We start from the raw sequence: 12,709 nt of genomic DNA on the forward strand, positions 1-12,709 counted from the left end.
TTATTTTTTATTATTTTTTTATTTTTTTGAGACGGAGCCTCAAGCTATCCCCCTGGGTAGAGTGCCATGGCATCACGCTCACAGCAACCTCCAACTCCTGGGCTCAAGCGAGTCTCCTGCCTCAGCCTCCCAAGCAGCTGGGACCACAGGCGCCCACCACAATGCCCGGCCATTTTTTGGTTGCAGCCATCATTGTTGTTTGGCGGGCCCGGGCTGGGGATTCGAACCCGCCACCTTAGGTGTATGTGGCTGGTGCCTTAGCCGCTTGAGCCACAGGCGCCAAGCCACTCTCTGGATTCTTATACTGTGATGGCCCTACCTTCCTACCTGGGGAACAGAGGTCGAGCACAGCACCATCCTGTCAACCCCTGGTCCAGACCACTGTGGTGCCCCCCTGCCTGCTGAATCAAATGGAAGCCCCCACCATGGCAGGCAGGGCCACCTGCCTTCCATTCCCTACACCCCTGCTCTTCTGGACATCCGGTGCCTGAGCACCAGGAAGTTCCTGCCTGGCTGCCCTAGGCCTGTGTCCTGGAGTCAAATCCCCTCTTCAGAACTTTTAGGAGACAAGAGAAAAATTATTTTTCAGTGTTTTGGGGCTAGAACTTTTAAATAGAATTCTTGTTTTGTTTTGTCTTTTGCTTTTACCCCCGTGGTTAGTTTTCTTATCAGCCCCACTCCAAAATAATTTATTCATGACCTTTTTCTGCATTATCTTTCATTTTCCAGACATAATCACATCTCTGGCAAGAATCCCTTCCCCTCCTGGGGTTGATAATTACTCCTGCAGATGGGATTATTGGTGCTAATGACTACGGGGAGAGGTGACTGGGGAGGCGTCGTCCACCGTGTGGGGTGGGCATTGAAGCTTGTGGGCAGGGCTGGCAGGAGCAGGGCTGGCTTTTCCTTGTTCTAAAACTTCAGACTTGGTGGGGGACTGGGAGCTTGCAGTCCCTGGGATCCTGCGTGCTTCTATCAGTTCTTCCCAACGACCTGTTTCATTGGAGCTTTGCACCAGCCCCAGGAGACAGGGGTCAGGGTTTGTAATACCATTTTGCAGAAGTTGAGATGGAGGCACAGAGTGGTAAGGTAGGTAGGCAGGAGAGCCAGGCTGGCAGCCCCCGCCTGACTCCTCAGCTGGTTCTGTCCTTAGCACTGACCTCACTGCTCTGCCCCTCTGTCCTCAGGGGAGCCTGCCCTCGCAGCCAGAAGCCCTGGGTCTTAGGCCTAGTTTGATGTCGTCACAAGTCATGTCACCTTGGGTAAGACTGCTATGAATTTCAGTTTCCTCACCCGTGAAAGACTCAACAATACCCACCTTGTCTCAGCCTCCCAAGTAGCTGGGACTACAGGCACCCTCCACAATGGTGGGCAGCCTCAATCTTTGAGGCTGCGGGTCCATCTACCTCCCAGAAAAGGAAAAAGGTGGGAGGCCACTTAGGTTATAGCTGAGAAATGAGATTGTTAGAGTTTGCAGAGTCCGGGGCCTGACAATCTCAAGCTGGTTACGTGGCTATATGTTAATTCCTCTCCAAGCAATTTTGGTTTGCAGTTGAAGTGTAGGCTCTGGGTTCAAATGGCTCTAGGCTTACAGCTCCCAGTGGCCACTTGCCAACTATAGATGGTAACTCCGCCTCCTGAGCCTTGGGCTCTTCATCCGCAAAGCCCCTGCCTATAGGTTGCTGTAAGGATTAAACAACATTTATGTAATGCAGAATGCCTGGCTGAGGGCCCACTGCAATTACTTGGTGCTGGACATGTGAGGCATCAGAGGCCAGGCATGGTGGCTCCCACCTGTAATCCCAGCCCTCGGGGGAGCGGGGCTGAGCCTGGTGGATTGCCTGAGCTGTGGGGGGAGCGGGGCTGAGCCTGGTGGATTGCCTGAGCTGTGGAGTCCAAGACCAGAATGAGTAACAGTGAAACCCCGTCTCTAAAAATAGCAGGGGGTGGAGGTGGGGTGGGGGGTTGTGGCAGGCTCTTGTATTCCCAGCTACTTGGAAGGCTGAGGCAAGAGGACTGTTTGAGCCCAAGAGTTTGTGAGCTATAATGCCATAGCACTCTACCCAGGGCAGCACAGTGAGACTCTGTCTCAAAAAAAAAAAAAAAAAAAAGAAAGAAAGAAAGAAATGTGTGAGCCATCATCACCCTGCTTCTCTTCCTGTAGCCCTTTGGGGAGGCTCCTCTGATTTGAGGCCCCACCCCTGGAATCTGGGGTTCTGGTCAGGACCAGGGGCCAGCAGATGCCCCATCTATGCTAGAGACTTGGACAAAGAGAAAAGTGGGTCTATTTAAAGCATGGGTGTCTCCAACCTGCCGCAATAGCTTCTGTCCCTGCTAGGCCTGAGCCCAAGCCTCAGCCTGGACCCCAGTAAGGAAGGCACAGATACAGACACCAGAAGCATGACAGAAAGAGGGTGGTCCGAGACAGTGAACGTTTATTTCTAGGAGTGGAAGAGTCAGCAGTTTTCCCTAATAAAGCTGCAAACCATGGGGTCCCCCAGGGAGAAGTAGACTCAGCTTACTGACATAAAACCAATTTTGCCTACTTTGCCCTATGGATTAATTGTGAACATGATTTAACCCACTGGAAACTCCCCTAGCTTCACCATCCCTCCCTGCACGAAAAAAATCAGTAGGTATCTGCTCTGGGGACAGCAAATTCCATGTAGAAACAAAGCTGGACTGGGAGTTGTGGCATCTATATTTCATCCTGGCTTTGCCAAGATTTGCTGTGGACTGACATAAGTTATTTTCCCTCTCTGACCTGGTTTCTTCCACCATGCACTACGGAAGCACTAAGCATTCTTCCAACTGTAATATTAGGGGGAGTAATTTCCATTTATTGGGTTTTTTTTTTTTTTATATAGACAGAATCTCACTTTGTTGCCCCTGGTAGAGTGCCATGGTGGCATAGCTCACAGCAACCTCAAACTCTTGGGCTCAAGTGATTCTCTTGTTTCAGCCTCCCAACTAAATGGGAGGTCCCACCCCTTGGAATCTGGGGTTCTGGTCAAGTGCCCTGTAGGTATGTGCCACAATGCTAGGCTATTTTTAGAGACAGGGTCTTGCTCTTGCTCAGGCTGGTCTTGAACCTGTGAGCTCAGGCAATCAACTCGCCTTGGCCTCCCGGGGTGCTAGGATTACAGGTGTGAGCCACCGTGCCTGGCTGTAATTTCTGTTTTTATAGCATGACACAAGACATCTCATTCAGCGCACTCACTGACCCTGAAGAGCTGGCATTATTAGCCCATTTTACAGATGGGAAACTGGGGTTCAAAGATACTAATTTTGTTGCCTAAGGTCACACAGCTACTGAGTGACTATTTTGGGATACCAACCCAGGCCTGTCTGACCCCAAAGTTCATACCCTTTTGCCTGTGTTGTGTCCTCCCCACATACCACATAATGAACCTCAACAAACATTTATTTGTTACATGCCAGGCTTGTTCTAAGCACTGTACACATTTTATCTAATTCTGTCCTAAGAAGATACTATAGCATAGTAGTTATTCATACTGTTTTATAGATGGAAAAAATAAAGCATGAGAAGCTTAAGTAACCCCACCAAGACCACACAGCAGGCAATGACGGAGCTGGGATTTGCGTGCTGGAGTATGTGTGTGTATGTTTATATTTTGGGGTCATTTCTGCTATCTTACTCTATCGGTGCTCCTCTGCTTACACAGGGGTGGCAGCTAGAGGGTAAATTCCTCATTCCTAGCCAGCCTCTAAGAAAATATTTTACTACAATAATTAGGAAATTAGTCAATGGTAGGGGACAGGGGGTGAGAAACTGGTTTTCTGCTCTTAGGGCAATTAGTCTGTAGATAATTGCAGATAACCGTTTGATAAAGAACGAAACAATTAGAACAGAAAATGCACACACGTTATACACATGTCACCTGGCTGTAATTTTCTGCCTGCATTCTCTCCTGGCTACGCCTGTCCTCACTCCTAGTTTCAGCTTAGGAGCCACCCAAGAGGTAGATATGCAGTCTGCCGGGCTGGAGGAGGCCGGGGGAGGGAGACATCTTTAAAGGACAACAGAAACCTTGAAGAAAAATTCAATCACTGCTCCACTGATCTGAATTTTCATAACTCTCGCCCCCTTCCTTCCTTCCCTGGTCAGAGCAGCTGAGGTTTTTGCATGACCTACCAATGGTATGGAGAAAGGGGAGAAAAATGCAGAAACGAGTTTGTTCATTTGGGTGATGGAGTGCCCGCTCCCTCGCCAGCGTTCAGGGTTCAATAATGGCAGACAGGGCTTCAAAAAATTGCAGCATAAATAGATGAGCCCTTTAAGGTAATAGAAATGCTGTCATCCTGGGGAGAAATATGGGCTCCAAATCCTACGGGAGGGAACACTGGGAGGCCCTCCCCTCACCCACCCCGCCTATTGCATTCCCCTTCCCATCACTGTGGAGCTAAAAGGGACCATCTGGGCTGAGGAATGGCCAGAGGGTCCCTTATCTCCCAGACACACGACTCCACTCTGTGGGAGGAAGCCGCCAAGAAGGGGGTCTAGGAAATCAAGGCTTTGCAGCCCTGGCAGTGACCTCACAGGCAGTTCACTGCAGGCACCAAGGTGACAGCAATTAGTCATAGAGCAGCAGAGGCGGCTCCATCAGGCCGGCCGCCCAGGTGAGGCCTTAATTAAGGAAAGGAAAGCTGCTCAGCAGAAGAGCACAGGGGGCTGAGAAACTGGCCTTCTCCCCTCTGTGCTGAGAATGTCTATTCTTAGCTCTGTGGCTGCTCTTGGGAACACAGGAATTCTTAGTGACCCTGTAGCCCCAGCCAGGAGGAAGCATCAACTAACTCTGCTCCATTTCTCACACCCCCATTTCCACCTATACCCCCAAGCAGGGCACTCAGGCCAGGACCAGGCAGCCTCTTCACGCGGGAGACCGCTGGGGTAAACAGCAAGAGCTGCAGCAGCGGCAGCATCAACAACAGAAGAAAGAGCTGCCGCTATCGGAAGATTACTAATATGCTGGGCAATCTGAGCACTTTATAGGTACTGATTAACTTCATCAGCCCCCAAATCCTATGGGTATATTGTTACTCGCTTTTCACATATAAGAAAACAGGGGCACAGAGAGGTACTGTATCTTGCCAAGGGCAACCAGGTAATAAACAGCAAAGCTGGTATTTGAAGGCAGGGAATCTGCTCCAGAGCCTCTGCATAACCCCTACACAGTATTTCGTGATGTAGAAGCCCATGCCATTGCCCAAAGAACCCAGAGACGGTGGTGAGAGACACCTGCTCCAGGCCTGCCACAGCAACCCATTTATCTAAAGTTCAGAGAAGCCAACAGGCAGATTCAAGGCCCAGCCCTGCTGACAAAGTCCCTTGGGAAAGGCTATGCTATTCCTTCCTCTAAAGGTCAGTTCTGGAAACTTCTGCTTTAAGGGCATTGGTCCTCCCAAGAATTTCATTCATTTCAGAGAGTTTGTTGAACAAGATGATCATACAGTAGGCGTGGTGTGGGTGGGGGTGGCTAGGAGGTGCAAGGTTAGAGGGAGATATGTCCTTGACCTCAGGATGCAGACTCTGAGCATCAGCCATGTGCTGTGGGGACAAGGGCACGGTACAGTTAAGTCTGAAGAGAGGAGCATTCACAGAAGGCTCAAGGAAGAGGCAGCCTTTGCTTAGTATGGAAGGTGGGGAAGGATTTCCGAGTGTGATTTCCGAATGTGATAAGGACTGTGGGGAGGACATTCTAGGAAGAAGGAAAAGCTTGAGAAATGGCACAAAGGCCCCAAAGAAGACACAGGTTTCACTTTCCAAAGTTTCAGTTACCTGAGGGCAGCTGCACTCTGAAAACAGGTGAGAACAATACAAGATGCTATTTTGACAGAGAGTGAGAAGGGGGGAAGGGGAAGGGCCCACATTCACATACCTTTTATTACAGGATGTTGTTATAACTGTTCTACTTTTAGTTGTTAATCTCTCACTGTGCCTAATTTATATATTAAACTTCACCACAGGTGTTTGTGTACAGGAAAACCCAGGGTACACGGGGTCAGTACTGTCAGCAGTTTTAGGCACCCGCTAGGGTCTTGGACACATCCCCTGGAGACATGGACAACTACTATTCTGTGCTTGGGGAAAAGCAAGTTATATGGGGCCACCACGCAGTTTGTGGCAGGACTTTGTGGGAGATGAGATTGGAGTGGGTTAATCAGTTTTGGGGGTAGGTTACAAAAGGCTGGGTTTGAGCCTTACGTGGTAGGCAGTGAGGAGTCATAGGGAGGGCTGATGTGGCTCAAACCTGCAAGTGGATGGACAGCCCCGCTCAGTCCCCTCATCCAGCTGCTTCCCTAGCTCAGTGGGTGGGAAGAAATGGCCTCACTTCCTGGTTCATCCGTCATAAAGACACTGCCGATCACAGTGTCAGGGCTCATTTCGAGAACATCCATTATAGGACAGGGCTGCAGGCACCCTGGACTCTGTGGGCCTGAGCTCCTCTGTCATGAGACCCCTCACTCTGCCATCCCCACCCTTGTTCACCCTGGTTGGGGTGAGGATCTTGGGTTGTAAGAAGGCACAGATTGGGGGGTGTAGGTGGGGCCCTCTCTTGGAGCTGTCCAGGGTGCCGAAACAAGGCTGCTGCCAGTCTTGAGCACTCCCATCAGAATGACTGGCTCCCACACAATTATTTCTGTTGGGCAGAGAATTTCATTCTCATTTTGTAGATGAGAAATAAACAAAGTTAGCAGACCTAGTGCTATGAACTCAGCTTCTCGTTTTCTTGTCCAAGGCTTTTTTCTCCCACCAGGCAGGCCCAGTGCAATTTGCCAGTCCATGCCACCAAGTGATGCCACTGTTGGTATCAAGCTAACACGCAAATGGCCCAGAGACTCCTTCCACTCTGTCCCTATCTCTAGTTCCCCAAACACTGACAAGCGTGTATACTCCACAGTGTCTCCTGGGACCAAACATTCGGGGGGACTGAGAGGTGCTAGGGTGCACCTGCCTGGGACCGCAGTTGTGCATGTTGGTGGCTCTGATCCAGCAGGAATCTCTGGGTACAGCTCATCCTGACACCCTCCCAGGGGGGTGCTGGGCCTGGGGGAGTAATGTTCTCTCCCTACTCTGCTAGTTCAACAATAATTCCTACCATTTTACCTACTGTCTATTGTTTTTCAGACACTGAGCTGTGAACTTTCCACATCAAGTTTCTCATTCTTGCCTCAAAGTTTCCTTTTAACAAAGGAAGAAGTTCAAGTGGAGGCAGGATAAGTGACTGGCCAGTAGGCAGAGTGGGGATTGAAGAGCCAGGATTTCCTGGTGACCCTTCAAACAAAGCTCATCAGCTAACATGAGAGTTTTGTGGCTCTTACCATCCCTGGCTTTGTGATTCCAGAAAAGTCACTTAGCTCCACTCCTCATTTGCAAATTGAGGAAAGTGATAGGGCCCTTGTGAGGCATAAGGGAGATAATGCAGCAAGGGCTCAGTGAGCTGGAGTGAATATGATTATTATCAGAGCACCAGCTCTTAGGTGGCTGGATGGGTATCTGATTAGCCTCTCCACCCCTGGGCCCCCAAGTCCTTAACAGAGTAAACATCCAGTGTCCTGGGAAGGAAGGAGGAGGCCTGTGAGGGCCAGCCACCAGAGCACCAAGAAGGGCCTCCTTTTGCCCCATATCCCCATGCCTCCAGGGGGTGGGGACCACCTGGCTAGAGTAGGCATATCACTGAGCCACCAGGGGTGGCTCTGCACTACCCTGTCGGCATTCCTCATGTGCATGTTGAGTCTCAAACCACTCTCAGTCTTTAGAGTGCCCGACATCATAAAGCTGTCTCAACGTCCTTCCTTTTTAAAACTATTTCCCCATTTTCAAATGTTGTCCTTCCTTCCTCCCGCTCTTTGAGACAGAGTCTCACTCTGTTGCCCAGGCTAGAGTGCAGTGGCATCATCATAGATTGCTGCTGCAACTTAAAACTCCTGGGCTATAGCGATTCTCCTGCCTCGGCCTTGCAAGTAGCAGGGATTACCACTACCACATCAGGTTAATTTTTGTATTTTTGGTAGAGATGGTGTCTTACTCTGTGGCTCAGGGTTGTCTTGAACTCCTGCCCTCAAGCAATCCTCCTGTTTAAATCCCCCAAAGCACTGGGATTACAGGAGTGAGCTACCACGCTCAGCCTCTAACATCCTTCCACAGAAGTGCTTGGCAGGGAGAGCTCTGGTGGGAGGGGATAGCTGAGGATACAGCCTCACACCCATTACCATGTTGGCTACTCACACCCAATAGCAGATGAGACTGATTGACTCCTCCCATCTTCTGGATAAAGAAACCAAGGCCCCACAAGGTGAAGTGAAATGTGCAAGGTTACTGAGCCTAGGAAGAAGTCCTCCAAACACCTGGAAAAAGCCTCTCTTAATTAGTCCTTAACTAACTTCTCATCCTAAAATCTTTTGAGATAAAAGGTGGGGAACCTGAATTCATAAACAAACCAACCAACCAAGGCACTGCAAATTATTATTGACCTGGGAAACTTCGGGAACAGCATCAGCTGAATCTGTTGTGCTAATTGTTCCATCTCTGACCAGAGCTGGCTAATTGGGGAAGTAACATTCACTCAGATGCTGGGGTGAAGGCAAGAGTAATGGTTTCCCTCTCGGAGCTGGTGTGCGCAGGGATGAGTCACGCTGGTTCAGAGAAAGTGACTGTTCTATAAGCACCTCAAGAAGCCCCTGCCCAACATCCAGCAGGCCCCAGAAGAGCCTTTCCAAATATAACAAGGCTGGGCAGGAGACGGATAGGAATTCACTGAGTCTCACCGAGGCAGCTTGACTCACAATCTGTCTTAGCCCCAAGCCCCAGGCAGGTGGGATTCCACAGAGATGATTCTGACAAGCACCAGATCCCCCCAAGTTTAAGGACAGGAAGTCATTTACATTCCAGGTAGGGGGAACAGGGGCTGGGGGCAATAAGCAAACAGACACCAGCCTCCCCAGGACTCCCAGGGTCCTGATTTTACCTTTTTCTAAGGAGCAGCAACTAGGCAGGCACTGAGGTGAAGAAGGGGGAGCAGGGAGGCAGACTCTCCTTCGGCTCACAGATGACAGATATGACAGCCAAGAACAGCCCTCAGTGAGTCCCCCTCTCACATGTGCACACACCTTTTTGCTCCTACTATCCCTCATCTTCCCCAGAAGAGTATGTTTCCTGACTTGGTCCCTGAAGTCCACATAAAAGACCATCTTAGGATCAGTTGGCTCATCCCTCCCTCTGTGCTCACCACTTCCAGATGCCCCAGGTCACAGACCTACCCTAGTAGCCAATCTGGGACTGGGGTCAGGACACCCACTAGCAGTTGGATGCAATGAGCTTTAGTCACCTGCTCACTTGGCTATGTGAGTTTTTTAATTCCAATTATTCTTTCCTACCTAGACTCAAAACCTAGGGCATTTTATTTTTCTGCAGAACTTTTATACAAAAACTCATATGGGGCAGCGCCTGTGGCTCAGTGGGTAGGGCCGACCAAACTGCAACAAAAAAATAGCCAGCTGTTGTAGCAGGCACCTATAGTCTCAGCTACTTGGGAGACTGAGGCAAGAGACTCGCCTAAGCCCCGGAGTTGGAGGTTGCTGTGAGCTGTGATGCCATAGCACTCTACTGAGGGTGATAAAGTGAGATTCTGTCCCTTAAAAAATAATTAATTAATTAATTAATTGTTATAGATATACTATGGAATATTACTCAGTCATAAAAAGATGGAGATCTTATTGCATTTAAAATAACCTAGTTGGAACTAGAGATCATTCTCCTAAGTATCACAAGAATGGAAAAACAAATATCACATGTACTCAGTATTTTTTTTTTTTTTTTGAGACAGAGCCTCAAGCTATCCCCCTGGGTACCATGGCATCACAGCTCACAGCAACCTCCAACTCCCGGGCTCAAGGAAGTCTCCTGCCTTAGCCTCCCAAGTAGCTGGGACCATAGGCACCCGCCACAGTGCCCGGCTATTTTTTGGTTGCAGCCATCATTATTGTTTTTGGCGGGCCCGGGCTGGATTTGAACCCACCACGTTAGGTGTATGTGGCTGGCACCTTAGCCACTTGAGCCACAGGCGCCGAGCCACGTGTACTCAGTATTAACTTGGAGTTAATAGATCAGCACCTTAATACTAACATGAAGTTCAAGTTGGGGGGAGAGGGGCAAGGAATGGGTGAATTCCCATATAACTGGTACATTGCACAAGTATACTGCACAGTTCCTGGGTGAAGGACACAACTGCAACTTGGACTTTAACCTTACAAAAGCAAACTATATAACCAAACCGTATGTACACCCATGATAATCTGAAATTTAAAAAAAGAAAATGTAGACCCTCAAGTCCCATCTCAGACCTACTAAAGCAGAACCTGCAATTTAACATGAGGTAATTGGTAAATTTACTGACATCCTAAGAAATGTTGCTACAACGTACTCCATATATTTCTACACCTGACAATGACCTTGTAAGGCAGGTGTTCCATTTCACAGGTCAGGAAACAGAACCCAAGAGAGGTGAAGTCACTGGTCCAAGGTCACACAGCTGGTGAGGAGGGTAGTCAGGCTGTGATCCAGGTTGGGTTCCAAAGGCCACATAATTTCAACTTCACAAACCTCTTCCTATAGCACAATAAAAAATATGGACGTGGCGGGTGCCTAAATGTCTGGGTCCTCAGACCCACTGGGCATGGCCCACCTTCAAATGGCACTCCACTTCCAATGTCAAATCCCTCCAGATTCATACCTCATAAACACCAGCATAATTCATGAGAAAATCCAAATAGTAAAAAAACATGTGGAGAAAATGTTCACTCTCCTTAGTAATCAGAGAAATGCAAATTAGGACAACATAGAAGAGCCATTTTCTACCTATATAATTAGAGAAAAAAAAATTTTTAAATGCTAGCTAAGTTACTCTGAAATAGGTACATTCACCCATGACTGGTGGCAGTGAGATTTATATAACCCTTGAGGAAAGTAATATGGCAACATCCATCAAAAGCCATAAATATATTATGCCCACTGACCCTGGGAATTCACCCTAAGGAAATAATTCGATAGGAGGGGGGAAAGCTATTTGTATGAAGATGCTCATTGCAACCTTCAATGGGCACATGGAAACAGCTTTGTATTCAGCAGTAAGAGAATGTCTGAGTAAACTGTGGGTACATCAGCTCCTGCCGCATTATGCAGCCATTTAAAATGATAATTAAGAAGCTAGAGAAGCAACATAGAAGTGTGAATGAAAGACAGCAGAATCCACACTGTATGTGTATGCACTCTGGTTATTATGATGTAAAAATGTGTGCATAGGGCAGGGACGGGGGTGGGGGAAGTAGGAGATGGGGATGGGTGGGGGGGAAAACCCGGCACAGAGGAAGACAAGCAGTGATTCAGAGGGAAGGACCCCCTCCTTCTATTATCTTTACAATGGCACCCCTAGCCCTGTGAGAACAGCCTCATGGGCTCTCTGGGTGTAAACTCTACCTCTGATAAGGACACAAGGAGGCACTCCCACTTTTTATGATGGGTCCTGGGCCATACTCCTGATTGCACTGGGAGTGGGGAGCTGGCTCAGTGGGATCAGGAAGGTCATGGGAGACCCCTTCCATCTTACCATGAAGCCTGGAGCGCACGTGCAGCCCCCCGTGATGCTGTGGCAGTCAGCGCCGTTCTGACAGGTGCAAGGCAGTTGGCAGCCATCACCATAGTAGCCAGCAGGGCAGGATTCATTGCAGTGGGGGCCAGACCAGCCTGGCTGGCAGGTGCAAGCTCCAGTTACCGGGTGGCAGCTGAGCAGACAAGAGAAGGGTGAGAAAATAGTTCAGTCTGAGATGCAGCCACGTCCCACCCTCAGGCCACCCCAAGTCTGGTCTGCCCAGGGTAACAGAATCAAAGGGTCTCAGAGGTTAAATTGCTCAATGTCTTGCTTATCAGAAGATGCCAAGGCCACATGGTCTTAATTAGCGCCTGGCAACTGAGGCTCATAGTAGTGATGTGACTTGTCTTAAGTCACATGGCAAGGAGGTGGCAAGATTAGAATTTGAACACAGGTCTTCTGACTCTCCAACAATTGTCCTCCCTCCCTTCCTCCCTTCCTTCCTTTTGAGGTAGAGTAGCCCAGGCTAGAGTGTCCTGGCACCAGCCTAGCTGACTGCAACCTCAAACTCTTGGGCTCAAGTGATCCCCCTGCCACAGCCTCCCAAGTATCTGGGACTACAGGCACCCTTCACAATGCTCAGCTAGTTTTTTCTATTTTTAGTAGAGATGGGGTCTCATCTTGCTGAGGCTAGTCTTGAACTCCTGAGTTCAACTTATCCACCCTCCTTGGCCTCCCAGAGTGCTAGGATTATAGGCATGAGCCACCTCACCTGGGCCAACAAATGTTCTTCACAATACAGATACAGAGACCAATGCAGAGGGGTGGCCTCTATTGTCCCTTGCCTTATGGATTGTGTGGTCATGTGATCCAAAGCTTTACCACCTCTCTTACCCAAGGCAGACGCCTTGTATGGGGAAGGCAAGAGAAGGCAGCAATGACATCTGGTGGCTCTTCATATCGTAGGTGTCAGTAAATGTTGGCTGAGTTAAAACAAGACCTTGTGGGCTCAGCGCCTGTGGCTCAAACGGCTAAGGCGCCAGCCACATACACCTAAGGTGGCGGGTTCGAATCCCCAGCCTGGGCCCGCCAAACAACAA

General features: G+C 49.2%; 1 protein-coding gene across 1 annotated transcript in view; it reads right to left on the reverse strand.

Moving 5' to 3' along the window:
- MEGF11 (multiple EGF like domains 11) overlaps positions 1-12,709 on the reverse strand; it is a 248,752-nt gene that overhangs the window by 48,385 nt on the left and 187,658 nt on the right. Inside the window, exon 9 of the mRNA XM_003784441.2 lies at positions 11,628-11,802. Within this exon, the coding sequence (XP_003784489.1) occupies positions 11,628-11,802 (175 nt within the window). The remainder of the gene's footprint in view (positions 1-11,627; positions 11,803-12,709) is intronic.

The sequence above is a fragment of the Otolemur garnettii genome, unplaced genomic scaffold (assembly GCF_000181295.1).
Source record: "Otolemur garnettii isolate 467f Iridium unplaced genomic scaffold, OtoGar3 scaffold00011, whole genome shotgun sequence".
NCBI lineage: Eukaryota > Metazoa > Chordata > Mammalia > Primates > Galagidae > Otolemur > Otolemur garnettii.